The 15,584-nt window shown below is 56.8% G+C and overlaps 1 protein-coding gene across 1 annotated transcript in view; it reads right to left on the reverse strand.

Moving 5' to 3' along the window:
• Positions 1 to 15,584, reverse strand: part of LOC105816453 (chromosome unknown open reading frame, human C15orf27) — a 65,467-nt gene that overhangs the window by 20,154 nt on the left and 29,729 nt on the right. Inside the window, exons 5-7 of the mRNA XM_012651871.1 lie at positions 9,798 to 9,854; positions 8,586 to 8,724; positions 4,874 to 4,989 (exon numbers count right to left, since the gene is read on the reverse strand). Coding sequence (XP_012507325.1) covers positions 4,874 to 4,989; positions 8,586 to 8,724; positions 9,798 to 9,854 — 312 coding nt within the window. The remainder of the gene's footprint in view (positions 1 to 4,873; positions 4,990 to 8,585; positions 8,725 to 9,797; positions 9,855 to 15,584) is intronic.

Raw genomic sequence — 15,584 nt, forward strand, 5'->3', positions numbered from 1 at the left:
GTGCGTCCGTCACAGAAGGGGCGGTGGGAACGACTGTGGCAGGCCAGCCAGGGCTGGGGAAGAGCACGACTGACCGGCAGAGTGTCTTCCCTCCTCCCAGGACCCTCGGGGCTCCCTTCCGGTAGGGCTCTGTTGACAATGAGGTGCGCCCCATGGTCAGAAGAAACAGCAGCAGTGAGGAGAGCAGGGAGTCCCAGCTTCCCGTCGTAACCAGAAGGCCCGTGCGTTCCAGGAGGGAAAACACTGAGCGAGCCCCGAGACCTCTGTCTTCATCCTCACCCCGCCCACTGTGCAGGGCTGGACACACCTGTCTACTCCTCTGGGCCTCAGACCCCATCTGCCAGCCCTGGACTGGACCAGCTGCTCTCAAAGGGACCTTCCACCTGTACTATAAGGCGGCTCTGGGTGAGGAAGGAGCCACCCTGGGGCACTGAAGATGAAGGTTCCAGGTGTCCGTGCAAGAGACAGGCAAGCAAGGTCATCCGGGAGTCTCCGCAGGGTCAGGGTAAGAAGTAATTTCGTCTTTTTTAAAAAGCTAAGATGAAAAAGCAAGAGAGTAACTTTATAATGGAGAAAGCTGAGGAACTCCCTCAGCCAGGTGACGGAGGTCCACACGGACAGCGACAAGCCGTGTTGACGGCCAGCCTCCTGACGTGACGTGGCGGGCACTTTAGCTCCGTGACCCTCCTGCCCGGCGCCCAGCGCCCAGGCTCACACGAGAAAAGCACCAGACTCTCCCCCAGAGGGCGTCCTGTAAGATCCCTGAGCAGTGCCCTCAAAACCGTCAAGGTCATCAAAACCAAGCAAAGTCCGAGACGGGTTCGCAGTGGAGAGGAGCCCAAGGAGGCCTCACGATAAACGTAATGCGGCGTCGCCGACGGATCCCGGAGCGAGAAAGGACATAAAAGATGAAAACGAGAGAAATCTGAATAGTGATGCTGGTGCATTCAAGGCAACAAATGATGCCACTAACGCGGGATGTTAGTGACGGGCACTGAGGTGCAGGGACTCTGCACTGTCCTCGCAGCTCTTTTGTGAACCTAAAACCCTTCTAAACAAATGTCATTCTTAAAAAGGAGCTAAGATGAGTGAAGTCATGGCAAATACTTAGACAAGCACAGCCCGGGCAGAGAGCAGGCGCACACAAAGTAGGGGTGTGTCTAAGACGGGCCCCCACGTTTCGCTGGGACTTGGTGGATGCCGAGGTTTAGGCAGCATATGTGAATTCGGTTTGCACATCGCTCCATTAAACTCTGAGCAGTCAAGCAAGGAGAGAGAGCAAGAGTTTGTGACAAAGGTGACTAGAAGAGCCTGGATGGGGTGACAGGGAGCCCATGCATAACCTGACCAACGTTTTCACTGCGGGCTGAGAAGTGCCACGAGGAGAAGCAAGAAAGCGAAGTAGAGCACGACAGGCGGGAGAGAACGGTGCCCGCGGCCGGGGCGCCTGGATCTGTGCCCGCTGAGCGCGCCGGGAGGCGGTTCTCACTCCTGAAACGGGTGTGGGGCGGGCGGGGCTGGTGGACTGGCGGGGGTCACTGTGCCGCTCCTTGTCATGCACCAGGTCTAGGCGAAGCAATCTCAACCATCCCGTAAGGAGTTTATCACTATCCCTGTTTTCCAGATCAGGAAAACCAGGGCCCACAGAGGTCCTGTGAGTGCCCGGAGCCACACGAGGCCAGTCAGTGGCTGAGCTGGCTTTCAGCCCTGGGCAAACCTGGTTCAAAGCCGGCTCGAAGAGTATTTAGAACAAAGTCTACTCTCAGTCATCCCACGTGCTGCTCTGTCCGAGGGCCGGCCCTGGCGCTCCCTGGGCCCACACTCGCTTCCTTAAGGGCATTTGTTTGCCCAGTTAAGTCTCGGACCTGGTCTCAAAGTACAGCAGCAAATGCGGCGTCTGTGTGTCTGCACTGTGGAGCGGGCACCCTGAGCTTTGGGACAGCAGCCTTCCCGGTCTCTGCGCGCCGGCCAGGCACCCTCCCCGCACTCCCTGGCGGCCGCTGGGATTCCAGCCTGTCTGGCCTTTTTGTTGTCTTCACTAAGATGACAGGTTCAGGTGCTTTTTAAATTAAAATGGTTTGTTTCTGTTCATCTCTTTTCCAGATGTCACTACCTAGAGGGAATCTGCCTTTATTTATTGGCTCTTTCCTGTGCAGAATCCAAGGGAGTCTCCCTCCAGCTGGACCCGGCAAGGAGGCCACATGTGGGGAGTGACTTGAGCTGGGACGGCAGGAACCGGGGGTCTCTGGGGGGCTCAGGACAGAGGTCAGGTGGAGATCACGGGAGGGGGTGTGCCACGAGGATTTTCTCCCGGCCACGTGGCACTTGTGGGGCTGAGGTGAGGCGTGTGGCAGGGTCAGCACGTCCCTGCTGGGCTGGGAGGCTGGAAATTTATGAGGGCAGATGCGGCCCTGTGTCGATGCCTTTCACGTTGCCAACTGCAGTGAAGTAGAGTGTTTACTTTCCTATTGGACAGTAGGCTGAGAACTACCCGATCAATCTCCAGCCCGTTTCTGGGTGACACCCTGAAGTGTCCCCTCCTCCCTTCCCCTGCCCAAACCCAGGCTTCCGTCACCGGGGTGGTTGCTGCAGCCCCTCTACCCTGTCTTCCGTCTCCACCCCACCCTCTCCCATCTGTCCTCTGGCTGCAGCCAGATCCCTCCCGCTCCTGCTTCTACCGCTGGGTTTCCTCTCTCCCAACTGGTTGGATAAAGCCCCAACTCACTGGTCAGCCGCGGAGCCCTTCCCAGGCCTGCCGCCACGTCCTCCCCGCCTCCCTCTGCTCACACTGAACAGCCAGAGCGCCCCACGCCCGCGCTGCGCTCTACCTGGCGCCCTTCTCCAAGTGGCCTGCTCAGCGAGCAGACGTGCCCGGTGAGCAGGCGTCGGGCCAGACTGCCAGACTCGCGGAGCCACCAGAGCCCCACGAGGGTGGCGTCCTCAGTGCCGGCACAAGTCCAGCACAGAGCAGGCCCTTGTGGCGCTGGCTGCCAGACGGAGAGGTGAGACGGCGAGTGAGGCCGAGGCCGGCTGCGCAGGGGCTGGGACGGCTGAGTTCCCAGCCTGGGACTCCGTATGGACGGCCTGCGCTCAGGACCCTGGACAATGTGCTCTGCTCCTGAGGGCTGTGTCCTCTGAGAGCCCCTCTTGTCACACAAAAGCATCTGTGCTGAACTGAAAGGTCATGGTGTTCCCGAAGAAGATAAAAGCTTTGGTTCCCTGACAGACATTCCAAGGGGATGATTTTTAAGACGCTGCGTGCGTGTTCCTGTGGGGACACTTCCTGGGGTTGCTTTGTGACATTCCACAGACCCCCCCTACCAGCTATGAGAGTGCGGGGTTGAGAAGCGCAGAGATGCACTGGACACTCGTTTACCAAACCCGCGAGGTGCGGGCTGCGGGGCTGGGGCGCGGATGTGAGGTGGGCAGGGCTCGCCCTCGGGGAGCCACCGTTTCAGTGGCAGAAGCTGCCCTGGGTGTCAGTGACCACTGCCAAGGCAGTGAGTGCCCAGTGCCCCCTGAATGCTGCGGAGAGGGCTGTGGCGCTGGGGACGTTGCGGAGGCTGCCGGGGCGGGGGCGCCGCGCTCCGCAGAGAAGCCGGGACTCGAATGAGCTAGGCAGAGCTTGTGAGGGCGGGGACTCCGGGAAGGGCCGCAGCGCGACCAGAACCCACCAAGAGGGGAGGCATGGGGTCTGTTAGGATGACAGGTGGCTCCATTTGGCACAATCAGAATGTTTATGCACCAGACACATGAGACATGAGGTTGACAGGACAGGCAGACGCATGGCAGGCCCGTATGACAGGTGAGATCGCAGCCCTGAGACCCCGCCTTGGAGAGCACCTGATGCCCAGCTGCCCATCCTCACTGCTCCGCAAACCGGAAGGGCTCAGCGCCCACAGGGATCACAGCTGCGGGCATTTCACGCCGGGGCTGGCCCTGAGAGCTGTCGGCCAGCTTCTCTGGCTCATGGAGTAAGGGGCAGTGGCCCTGTCCCCTCCCAGCACCCAAGGGGTAGGATGGGAGCAACCAGACATGTCATTTGGTCCACACCTCACCCTGCCACATCCCCCCACCTTGCTAGTCCCCTCAGTGGCATTCCCACCTTACAACCTGGCCCTGGAACCTTCCCTGCTCCCAAGGCTGTGTTTCTACAAAGCTTTGCAGCCATGCTGCGGGATCCAGCTGCCAGCCCCTCCCGAGCACCCCAGACCCTCCTCCAGACTCCTCTGTCCCACTCACATGGGAGCGGCCCCCTCACCCTACAGATGAAGGAGCTGAGGGCAGAGAGGTGGCAGGACTTGGCTGGAGTCCTGGGAATGGGGGTGGTGGGGCCGGGCCTTGCGTTCAGGCCTCTGCTTCCCAGACGGGGCCTCTCCCTTGGCTCTGCTAGGCCCATCCGTGCAGGGCCCACTGCCTGTCTCTGAGCCTTTGTCACGGCTCCTGGAGGGCAGAGAGCACTGCTGATCTCTCTGGGGTGTCTGGGTATCCTGAGTGGCAACAAGCCCACGGTGGCGCCCAGCAACCCGCAGCAGACAGTCAGTCCCCTGCTTCAGAGACCATTTCTCTGAGGAGGCTGATGAACGGAGTGGGTGACTCGGCAGCCTCAGGTTGGGGAGCTGCAGGGCCCCCATGGGGCGATGAAAAGAACCTGGCCTGGGGGTCTGGTGCAGGCCTGGCTGGGCTGGCACCAGCGACCTTGCAGATGTGTCCCCGTCTCCGGGCTTCAGGCTCCCATGGGTCCAAGGGGCTGGAGGAGCTCCCTGATCTCTGCGGCCCCTGAGCTCTGCTACCCTGTGGCTTTAGGCAGTGCCAGTGTCCCCAGCAGGGCTCTGGACAGAAACGGACAGAACTGAAAGTGGCCAAGTGTTACCCCTTGCTCCTGACAGATCTGTGTCAGTCTCTCCAGCTGCTCGTCTTGGATGACCTTGGCCTTCTCGTACTGCTGGATAACCATCTCCATCTCCACTTTCACTGGCAAGACGTAGGCTGGAAGACAAAGACAGCCCTGTGAAGACCTCGGCAGTGGCAGGGCTCAGCCCGGCACTCGGCCAGCAGCAGGTCCGATGCCTGTTCCCTGAGGACGGGGTGGGGGAGTGGGGGGCGGGTGGCACATGTCCAGGCACTCAACCGCATCCAGAAAGTACAAGAGGGCTACAACCTTGACTCACAGGTCCAAGACAGCTGTGTCCCTCCTTTCCATAGTGACAGAAGCCTCACTTTTGGGCCTTGTGCACAGCTGCCTGGAATAAAGACTATTCTCCAGCCTCCCTGGCAGCTGTGGGTGGCCACAGATCAGCTCTGGACAACAGGATGCCGATGGAGGTAGAATGCAGCGGCTTCCAGAAGCCTTCCTTTAAAAGCAGCACAACTACTTTGGAAAACGGTTTGGCATATGTTAAGCAAAGATTGACCCTGTGACCCAGCAAGTCCATTCCTAGCTACCTAAGGGAAAAGGAAAGATACCTCTACACAAACACTGGTACGTGACTGCTCATAGCGGCATCACTCATAATAGCCAGAAAGTGGCAACAACAGAAATGTCCATCGACGGATGAACAGATAAAGGCAATGCAGTCTCCCGTGCCGTGGAGCACGGCTTGGCAGTTCAAAGGAGTGAGGTGCTTGCGCACTGCAACGCGGGTGAGCCTTGGAAACACCGTGTGAACTGAGGGAAGCCAGCCACAAGAGACCGCATGTCATCTGAGTCCATTTATGACTTGTCCAGAATAAGCAAATCTACAGAGACGGAAAATAGGTTAGTGTTGGCCTCTGGCTGAGGAGGGAATGCGTGACTGCTGGTGAGGATGGAGTTTCTTTCTGGAGTGATGAAAATGCTCTAAACTTAGATTTCGGTGATGGTTGCACAGCTCTATGAATACACTAAAAACCAACGAATTGTGGATTTAAATGTGTGGATTTAAATGTGAATTATATCTTAGTAAAGATGTTTAACAAGAAAAGGCAGCTGGGGCTTTATCTCCTTCCTCCCTGCCTCCTTCCCATTGGCTGTAATGAGGGCGTGATGGCTGGCACTGGAGCAGCCGTCTTGGACCAGGAGATGACTCTGAAAAGTGGGCTAAGTGCGAACAACAACATAGAAGGAACCCGGGATCTCGACTACAGGGAGTGAGTGCCATATCAGCTTTGGACCACCTACCTGCAGACTTTTGTGTGAAAGAAACAAGCTTCTGTTTTGCTTAAGACATATTATTCTGGGTCTCTGTCACTCAAGTGATCCTATTTATAATTGGCACACACAGTGCAACCCAGAGGAGAAAAGCTGGACCCTGAGTACGAGATGCCCCAGCAGTCCTACGGACCCCTCCCTCGGCAGTACTCTGGGCTCCTCAGAAGTCTCAGCATCAGCTCCTGACCTTGACCTGGCCTTGCCCTTCACACTCTTCTCACACCTCTCAGAATCCAGCCCTTCCTGACTCTTTAGAAACCTCCGTCACATGCCTCCTGCCACTGTGTTCTAGACCCTTCCCATCCCAACCTCCAGGTCCTCTCTCCACCCACAGCCTCCCCACCTCCAGATGTCCTTTGGCTATTACAGGAATCATGCAGAAAATGGAAATCGGGAATTTTCTGTTTGCTTCCAGACTTGAGGGCAGGCCATGTGTCCCTAAGACCCATCTCTGGGCTCAGGGCTGCCCCAAGCTGCTGCCACCTCAGATCTCTGCCAAAGCCAGTTCACACCAGGGCGAAAGTAGCAAATTAACACCCATCTGCTCACCAGTGGGTCTCTGTCATGAGGCTCCTGGTGGCACGACAATGCCTGATGTGTCAGGAAAAAGGGGGACAGCTGGGAAGAGCCTTCACAATGGGTGCCGTCAACCCCATTACTGTGAGAGTGTACAGCTGTCCGCAGCTGGCAGGAAGAGCCAGAAGGCGCCGTTCCCGCCCGGGGGAGCGGATGTTCTCACTGTCAGAGCCAAGAACAGGGCCCCGAGCAGATGGGGAGGCATGGACAGCCAAAGGGCATGGGTGGGTCTCAGGGGTCCTGGGCTCCCCTCTCCCCTTCGGGTTCTGAGCCTGATTCACTGTGTGACCCTCACCCCTCTTAACACCAGTTTCCCCATGTGCCAATTGAGGGGAGTAGACTGGATGATCTCCCAGAGCCTTCCTAGCCCCCAAAGGCTTCCAAAGTTGGACCCAAACACATTCCAGTTTGATGAAGATTCTGTCTCAGGGGCTCCCTGCTGAGACAACAGTGTGGACACCAGGACCAAAGCCCAGTGTTCACGGGGTGGGATGCGGGGGTGGGGGCCAGGGAGGGGGTGCCCACCGCAAGGACTGGAGACCCTGGAGGACACCCTACCTGCCCTGTACTGGCTGGGCAAATGCTGCTGGAATCTTCTCATGGCCACAATTTCTATCATTTGTAGCCAAAATTCAGGGCCAGAAAAGACCTTGGCATCTACCCTGCTGGTTTGAAAGCCATGTTCCAGAAGACCTGGCAGCTCCTCAGAGGGGCCTCGGGGGCCAGGAGAGGGCGAGGAGGTGGGCTCAGGCCCCTCACTCTGAGTCAGCCAAACAGCTCCACTCTTGGTCTACTTTACACACTGGGCAAGATTTTGCAGAAGGAAAAAAAAAAGCTTTGGAGCCATCGTCTGTGTGCCCTCCTGGTCCCTTTGGGGGCCCCTTTCAGCGAGTTCGACCCGCCATGGGCGAGTGGCTCTGGGCCGGGTCTGGCTGAGGTGCGGTGGGCCTCCTGGTCATGGCCCCAGGGGCACGGGACGGCCATCTGGAGCCCGGTGACTCGCGTCTTCCCTCTTCCCTAAGACGACTTCAGTGCCCTTCCGGTGATCGTCCTCCCAGCCACCCCACCCCCGGACTCTGCGCCATTCTTCAGGGGCGGTGTTTCTGTCCCTCCCCACCCAGGCCTCCCTCCTCTGGGGGACACACTCTGGGCTGGAAACATAAGAGCCTCCCAGGTCAGGACACAGCTCCCTCGGCGAGGGTGGCGAGTGGCAAAGGAGCAGGTGACACTGTCTCCGGGAAGGAGACCCCAGGGTAGGAGTGCGTGTTGCTAAAGGCGAGCAGAACACGGGGGCGGGGGGGACCAGCCGCGCCAGCAGCTCTCGCAGCGACGGTCTCTACTAGTGCGCAGGCCAACAGGCCGGGGGCACCGCCTTATCCTTGGCGGACACAAGGTGGGACAGACAGGCAAGGACAGACAAGATGACCTGGACAGAGCCAGTGGGGGTCTGCGGCCATCGGAGCCAGGGGCAGGTGTGCATCAGGAGAGCTGCCCTCTCCTGGACGGCAGGCCCGGCCGTGAGCTCTCGCGTGGAGGCCGTCCGGGCGCCGTCCAGGCTGCGTCAGGACGGACGTGCGACCTCTGAGCGCAGTGGGGCGCTCCAGTGTGTGCCTGTGACAGCTGAGCGGCGTGAGTGCAGAACAGGACGGCGAATGGGCAGGACAGGCTTGGTTCCCTCCACACCGGCAGCCTCACCCTCCGCCATGCCGCGCGGCTGTCCCCACATCACACAGTCTCTCTCCGCTCCGTGAATGGCTCCAGTTTCCAGAGCAGCCCCTGCTGCCCCACCAGCCCCACCGATCCCTTTCGGGCCACTCACCATCAATAACCCTCTTCACGCGCCAGATCCGGAGCATGATGATGAGGCTGATGGCGTCCCAGGGGCTCCTGGGCCCATTGGCCACGGTGGATGCCACCATTGGAGCCAAGGACAGGATGATCACAGCCCCGTCAAACACCTGTGCGAGGAGGCATATCTCAGTGCTCAGGGCCGGGGACCAGGCAAAGCAGCTGGTGCCGGCTGACTTCTCCAGGGGCCTGGGCTCCCACAGAAGGTCACCCGACATCTGGCCAGCCCTCCTGACACTCCTTAGTCTTTAGGGGTCTCCCCCCTTCTAAATGTGCGTCTGAGCACCCTGTATCCTCCAAGTGACCTCAGCCCATCTCCAGCCCTTAGTTCAGACAGCCTTGGGCTGTCTTGCCCCTTCTCAGGATGGGGCCTGGATCCTGTGTCCCAGGCCCTGGGCAGAGCTGGGCTGAACCCCGCACTGGCAGGGTAGGGGCTGAGGGCAGGCACGGGGTGCCTCCTTCCTTGGGGGAGCAGGACCCGGGGCCCACATCTCATCTCTGTCCAGCACAGGGTCCCTGACCCTGCAGGGGCAGGGCTGGGTGAGGAGGCACGCAGCCTGCATGATTTATCAAGCCCCAGGCTCTGACCTCCATCTGCCTGCCCCAGACGGGCCTCCCTCCGAGCCTCTCATGGGCCAGGCCCTCTGTGTCAGCTCCCAGCTTGAGCCCAAAGAGGCCAAGATATGGATGGAGGGGAAACAAAGGAGTGGGCAGCAGCGCTGACCCCTTGCCTCGGCATGTGCCCAAACTGCCAGCAGCAGCCAGGTCTCCCCCACCCCCACCCCCGCCCCGCCGCCGCCGCCCGGACAGGGAGCAGAGGGGAAACCCAGGCTGAGGGTCGCTTTTACAGTTCCCTGCCCAGCTGTCCGTCTAGGGTGGATTTATTTGTTTTAAAACACAGCTCAAAAGCTTTTCAAAATGATTCAAAAATAAATTTTAAACGTTTGCAGAACTTCAAGGATTGTTTGAGAGCGTCCCTTTGCTGGAAACTATCCAGTCGGCCCTCCCCAGCCTCCACCCCTTCCCTGCTCCAGCCGCGGTGCACAGAGGAAGAAGCGCCCGCGTCAAGTGCGGGAGGGAGCAGCCTTTTTTGATGGCTCCCACCCTGGAATGGATGGGACAGTGACATTTTCCAGCTTCCAGGCTGGTTGGGTTGGGTCTGGGGGTGGACGCTGTTCTTTACCTCTATTTTGTTCTCGATGTAATCCCAGATCCCAAGCACCACGATCCGCAGAACAGTCTGAGGAGAGAAAGAGAAAAGAGGTGACTGTTCTCCAGCCCCTGCCCCAGCAGAGAAGACCCCGGAGCTCAGCATGCAGAGCTCTGCTTCCTTGCTCAGTGATGCGGAAAAGCCTCCACCATCTCCCGAGCATTCCTCACCCACGTGCCCTCTCCAGCCCTAGTGCCAGGGCCCAGCTCCAGAGCCTCCTGCTGGCGCCCGGCCTGCAGGGTCTGCCCCTCCAGCCCTCTGCGTGCCATCCCTGGGCACCGCAGCACCATCTGTGCCAACCCTCACTCAGAACCCTCAGAACCCAGAGCTCTGGGTACCTAGAGAATACACTCCAAATCCCTTGGAATGATACCCAGGACCCCGCCTCCCTCTCCTGCATCCTCTTTTCCCACTCTCTTCATGCCCCAAACCACTTAGAAATATTCAAACATGCAAGCTCTCTCCCCTACTGCCTTGTCTTTGCATGAGGCTACAGTCGACTCCCCTTCCAACCTCAAATCTCTTCTCTCCTTCTACAATGATGGAAGCTTCAGCATGGCCACCCATCTAAAGACTACATTTCCCAGCTTCCTTGAGTCCAGGAGTGGCCATGTGACTATATTCTGGCCAATGGCTGGTGAGCAGAAGCACCGCATACAACTTCTGGGCTGTGGCCTTACATGGATTCGGCTCTTCCTCCTCTTTCCCTCTTCCCAAAGACTGGAATGTGGGTGTGTAGGTGTGATGGCAAGCTGCCTTCAACTAAGGAGGCCCAGGCAACAAGACGGAAGCCTGCTGGGTCCCCACCAGCCCAAGCCACCATGTCAGCCTTACCTGCTTACCCAGCGTGTTCTTGCATGAATGAACAAACGCACGCATGAATGAATAATTCCTAAATGCTGCTGCCTTCGGAGTGGTGTCCTCACCAAGACTGCATCTTTCTCCAAAGAAGCTTCTTAAAAGCTAGTCTTATATGATCCCGGCACATTCCTCTGTAGGCTATTCCTTGAGCCAAGATGACTTTAATTCACAGTAACCCACAGCAAGTGCCCCTTCCCTACCTGCCAGAAGTGCCAGACCAGCCTGCTGAGCTCAGCCAGGCTGCCACAGTCCGTGGACCGTCACCCACACTTGTCATGCCACAGAAAGGCTTGGCTGGTAAAATCTATCTCTCCGTGTAAAGGATGATCCTGACTTCTGTGAAGGATGAGAAGGTGGGATGCTTGTGGTAGCCAGTCATGGCACCGTATTTGAGTACAGAGAGGAGCGTGTGGCAGCCTGATGACTACTCCTTTACGGCTTCCCCATCTCTCGGCTGGTGGACCCATGCTTGACTGCAAGACAGCTCCCAGGGGTGAGAAGAGATCTGGTTGGGGGTCCAAGACATCTTGAGGTTACAGCTCAATAATGGGCTGTTTTTGTGGCCTTGGGAAAGTCAAGTCCCCTCCCTGGGCCCCAGTTTCTCCTTCTGCCAGAGAGGTGGGCTACACGATACAATTCCTCCCATTATTTATGGGAATAACATCTACCTTCTAGTACATGCCAGTAAGTGCCAGACCCTGGGCCAGCCTTCCTCACTGTGATTCTCATCTTACAGAGAGAGTCAGAGAGGTTAAGAAGGCTGCCCAACATCACACAGGCCATTGGTGATGAAGTCAGTATTTGGACCCAGAGGTTTCTGGCTCTGCACAGTGTGCTCAGGCTGTGTAAGAACACCACATATCGTCCTGGTTTCTTTTGTTGCTGTCCAATCCCTCTAATTGTGCTGAGTTTGAAACTTGGTGTTTGTCTCCTCTGAAATGCTTCAGTAGCCACATGCACCCCACACTCCCAATTCTGGGGCTCCCAAAGCAAAAAGTCCAGGCTAGGACAGATGGGAATAGGGCCTGGTCCAAATATGATTTCTGCTGCTGCTGCTCCTCCTCCTTCTTTTACAGTTGTGGTAAAACACACATAACACGAAATACAGCATCTCAACAATTTTCAAGTGTACGGCTCAGTGGAATTTAGTACAGTGACACTGCTGTGTGACCGACACCACCATCTGTCTTTGCAACCTTTTACTCTTCCCAAACTGAAACTCTGCACCCGTAAAACAGCAACTCCCAGCCTCCCCTCCCCCAGCCCTGGCAAACACCATTCCACTGTCTGCCTCTGTGGACTTGACTCCTCTGGGGACCTCACCTAAGAGGAGTCACTATGCTTCTTTAAAGACAACACTCTTCTTAGCCAAAAAGGCTGCGGCCCAGGGGGTGTGGGCAGGGGGATGGGAAGGGAGCCGGCCAGGTGGTGGGAGACGCAGCCAGCAACGCTGACAGGGTGCGGGGCCGGCCAGGGCGGGGTGTGCGGCACGCACAGAGCCTCTGTGCTCCAGCAGGGGATGGAAGTTTAATGGTTTTACGGGCCACAGTGGGGGCAGGTGAGCACGCGGAGCAGCTGGAATGCCGGCCACCCGCCCGCCCTCCTTGCCGGCCTGTCCACATGGGGCCCATCCTCTGAGGCCTGGCTCAAGCCCACCTCCTCTGGGAGCCTTTCCTTCCTCGCCCAGCCACGGGACCAGAGTGGCAGAAGGCAGCTGTGGATGGGCTCCGGAAACACCTTTCCCATCTGTAGGGGAAGGCTGGCTCCAAGTCAGGGTCAAAGCCAGAGCGAGAGCCCAGCTCTGAGACGCCTGCCTGGGCGCTGGGGGCGTGGGGTGGTGCATGGCGCAAGGGGGCAGGCTGGCCTAGGGAACACCCACTGTGGGTACCAGGCACTGGGGCTGACCCTGCTGCTTCCTCTAGAAGGATCTGCTCTTGGGCAAGTTTTCCCTGGGGCTAAACTAGAACAGCAAGAGGAAGACACTGATTCCAGGATCCAACTGCAGGGCAAGACCAAGACATGTGAGAAATCTTTGCAGGGGCTGAAAACTGTCACCAGTCTTGAACTGGCGAGTAAAAGAAAGGTTTGCCAGGTGACAAGTGCCAGTGGAGGGTGATTTCAGGGCCGCACAGGAGTGCCCCGTGGGGTTGGGTGTCGATAAAACAGGAGTGGACCCATCGGCCTCCTCTTTCATACCTTGATGCTCACTCCCTCCCAATCCCTGGGACGGTGGCTGGTGACCCAAAGAGACTGCCTCCTCCCAGTGTGTCATCTGCTCTCGAGGTCTAAAGGTGAGCCCCCGACCAGACGCAATAGCTGATGGGCTCTGGGCTTACGGGCAAACTGAGCACTCTGCCTCCTGGTGCTGGGCTCATTTTGGCACCAGATTCACAGCTACTTTAACAGAATGGGTGCGAGGCCCCGAGGGCGGAGCATGGGGTGGCAGACGCAGGACCAAATGTGAGTCCATCAAACAACTGACATCGCCTGCGCACTCACAGTGCACGGAGCGCTGTCCTGGACCTGGGATGAGGAGGAGAGGCACTGAAGTACGCAGGATGTGCAAGGCTCACTTCCAGAATTCCTCTTGGCATACGAACATCCTTACGTCTCCATTGTTCTAAAATATATCCCTCACCAGGCCACTGCCCTCTCTCTCACACTCCCCCGGGGAAAGGTCTTGGAGAAAAGGCCCTCTCCGTAACCTGCCGCAGCTGCGATCCGACCTCGGCTCGCGCTGCTCCAGCAAAACTGCTCCCCTGGTCACCAGTGGCCGCTCTTTGCCAGACCCAACGAGCGGCACCTGTTGCTTCTCTGAGGTCAGCAGCATCGGTGCCATTGACCGCCTTGCTCAGAAAGGTCCTTCTTTGCCCCAGGATCCCCCACACTCTGGGTTTTCCTCCCACCTCCCTGGCTACACTTTCTCAGTCACCTTTGCAGGTGTCTTTTCCTCCGTCCACACCAAAGTTGTTTCCCAGGGCTCCAGTTTCTTCTCTCCTCAATTTCGCCCCCGCAAGGACAATCTCACTCTTGGCTTCAACTACCAGCTGATACTCTGAAACCCACACCTCTGCCAGGTTTCTCTCCTGGGCAGCAGTTTCCAGTCAGCGAAGGCATCGCCCCCTGGTTGACTAAGCCATCCCCGCCCCCCACATAGATCAATTCCCAAGTCCAGCCAAGTTTAGCTCCTAATCTCTCTCCAGCTCATCCCTTTCTGCATTCCCTCTCCCAGTTCTCTGGTTCAAACCTGTCCCCTCTCTTAGCTGAGCCATTTCTTTGGAAACTGGTCTCCAAATGCCAGTCTTTCCTCTGCCTCCGGCCCCTGCTCTACACCAGCCGCCAGGGTGATTTGTCTAAAACACCGACCTCCGCTTGCCCCTCTCCTGCTTAGAACCCTCCAGGGACTCCCCAGTTGTTGTAAGACTGGTCCTAAGTCCAAGCCTGTACAGCCTTTCTCGCCAGCTCTCCAAAGTTAGCGTTCTAGAATCCCTGACTGGGACCTATACGTATCGTCTAAATGTGGTATACAGTCTAACGTTTCAATATGGGATCGTCCATTGCTTCACATGTGTAAATCTTGTCGCTGTAAATGGAGTAAAAGCTCACCAATGGCAGGGAAATAATCTGTCTCTTGACAGCCTGACAAATATCCACTAAATCATAATAATTTAAGTAATTTAAACAAGTTCATAGTGAATTAATAAAATATTCAACTCAATCGATTCTCTATTTTAATGTTCACAGTCTCATTTTCCCTACTAGTTAGTCCTAAAATTTGTTAACAAAATGTTTTGATTTATTAAAAACATGCCAAGGAAATAGATTGAATTCAGCTCTTCTACGAGCCAGCAGGACAGGAGCGCGCGGTTTCCTGCAGTCAGTGAACGGGTCTGCGCTGACAGCGTGACCACGTCCGCCGTCTGACACCTGCAAACACCGCACTATTCTTTTTGTTTTTCTTTTTTTCTCTCCTCTTGTATGCACTATTCTTAAATAAGAAGATACCAAAATTGTGCTTTGCCTTTTGGAATAAAAAGATGACAGTATTTCTCAAAGAATAAAAAAGATTTTTAAAATGTCAATGAGATAGCTTAATTATGTCCATTGACATTCATTTAGAACAAGTATGTACAGGCAGTATTTGCTAAGCATTATGAGAAAAGCCATTTTTATTTGGGTTTATACCATATAAGATATTGATATCATAAGTTTCAAAAAGTTATTTTAGAAAATCAATGCGGAAGGCATAGAAGTCAAAACTGCCTATTTCTCCCCGTGAAAATCACTCCAGAGCAACGAAGAAGGAGAAATATAAGCTCTATTTTGAATAAAATTATAAGGCATCTTCGCCCAGGCCTCAGTATGCGGGAAAGGAAAGTGGCGTGCCGGAGAGAAGGAGGGAAAAGCTGCTGGAAAGGAGCTGCGCAGGGCACCAGGCGACGGAGGCCTGATGGTAGGAGCTGTTCTCGTTTGCAAGGAGCAGTGAGACGCCGAGGCCGCCACCTGGGCTGCCCGGCCTCCGCCACTGCCTGTGGGAGCCAGGTCCGCGCACGCGCACTTCCTGCTGGTCGAATTTCCCTGGGGACACAGCCCGATACGGGAACGTTATGCCCACCATCTTGTCTATCACGAAAATCCCTCTGAGACGGGTACTTGTAACTTCTTCTCACAGACGAGGAAACCTGATGCTCAGAGAAGTGAAGTGACTTTCCCAGAACCACACAGCAGTGAGAGGCTGAACCCAGAGGTGCAGGGCCCGGGCGTGACTCTGCAGGCCGGGCCTGTCCCCACCCTGCACCACCCGTCCACATGAATGAACTAACTGGCTACTTGGGCGAGAGGAGAGGCCACGACAATTGGTGACACCGGAGGTGGTCCCAGATGAGGGCGGAGGTGGTG

Source organism: Propithecus coquereli, unplaced genomic scaffold (genome assembly GCF_000956105.1).
Source record: "Propithecus coquereli isolate 6110/MARCELLA unplaced genomic scaffold, Pcoq_1.0 Scaffold372, whole genome shotgun sequence".
Taxonomy (NCBI): domain Eukaryota; kingdom Metazoa; phylum Chordata; class Mammalia; order Primates; family Indriidae; genus Propithecus; species Propithecus coquereli.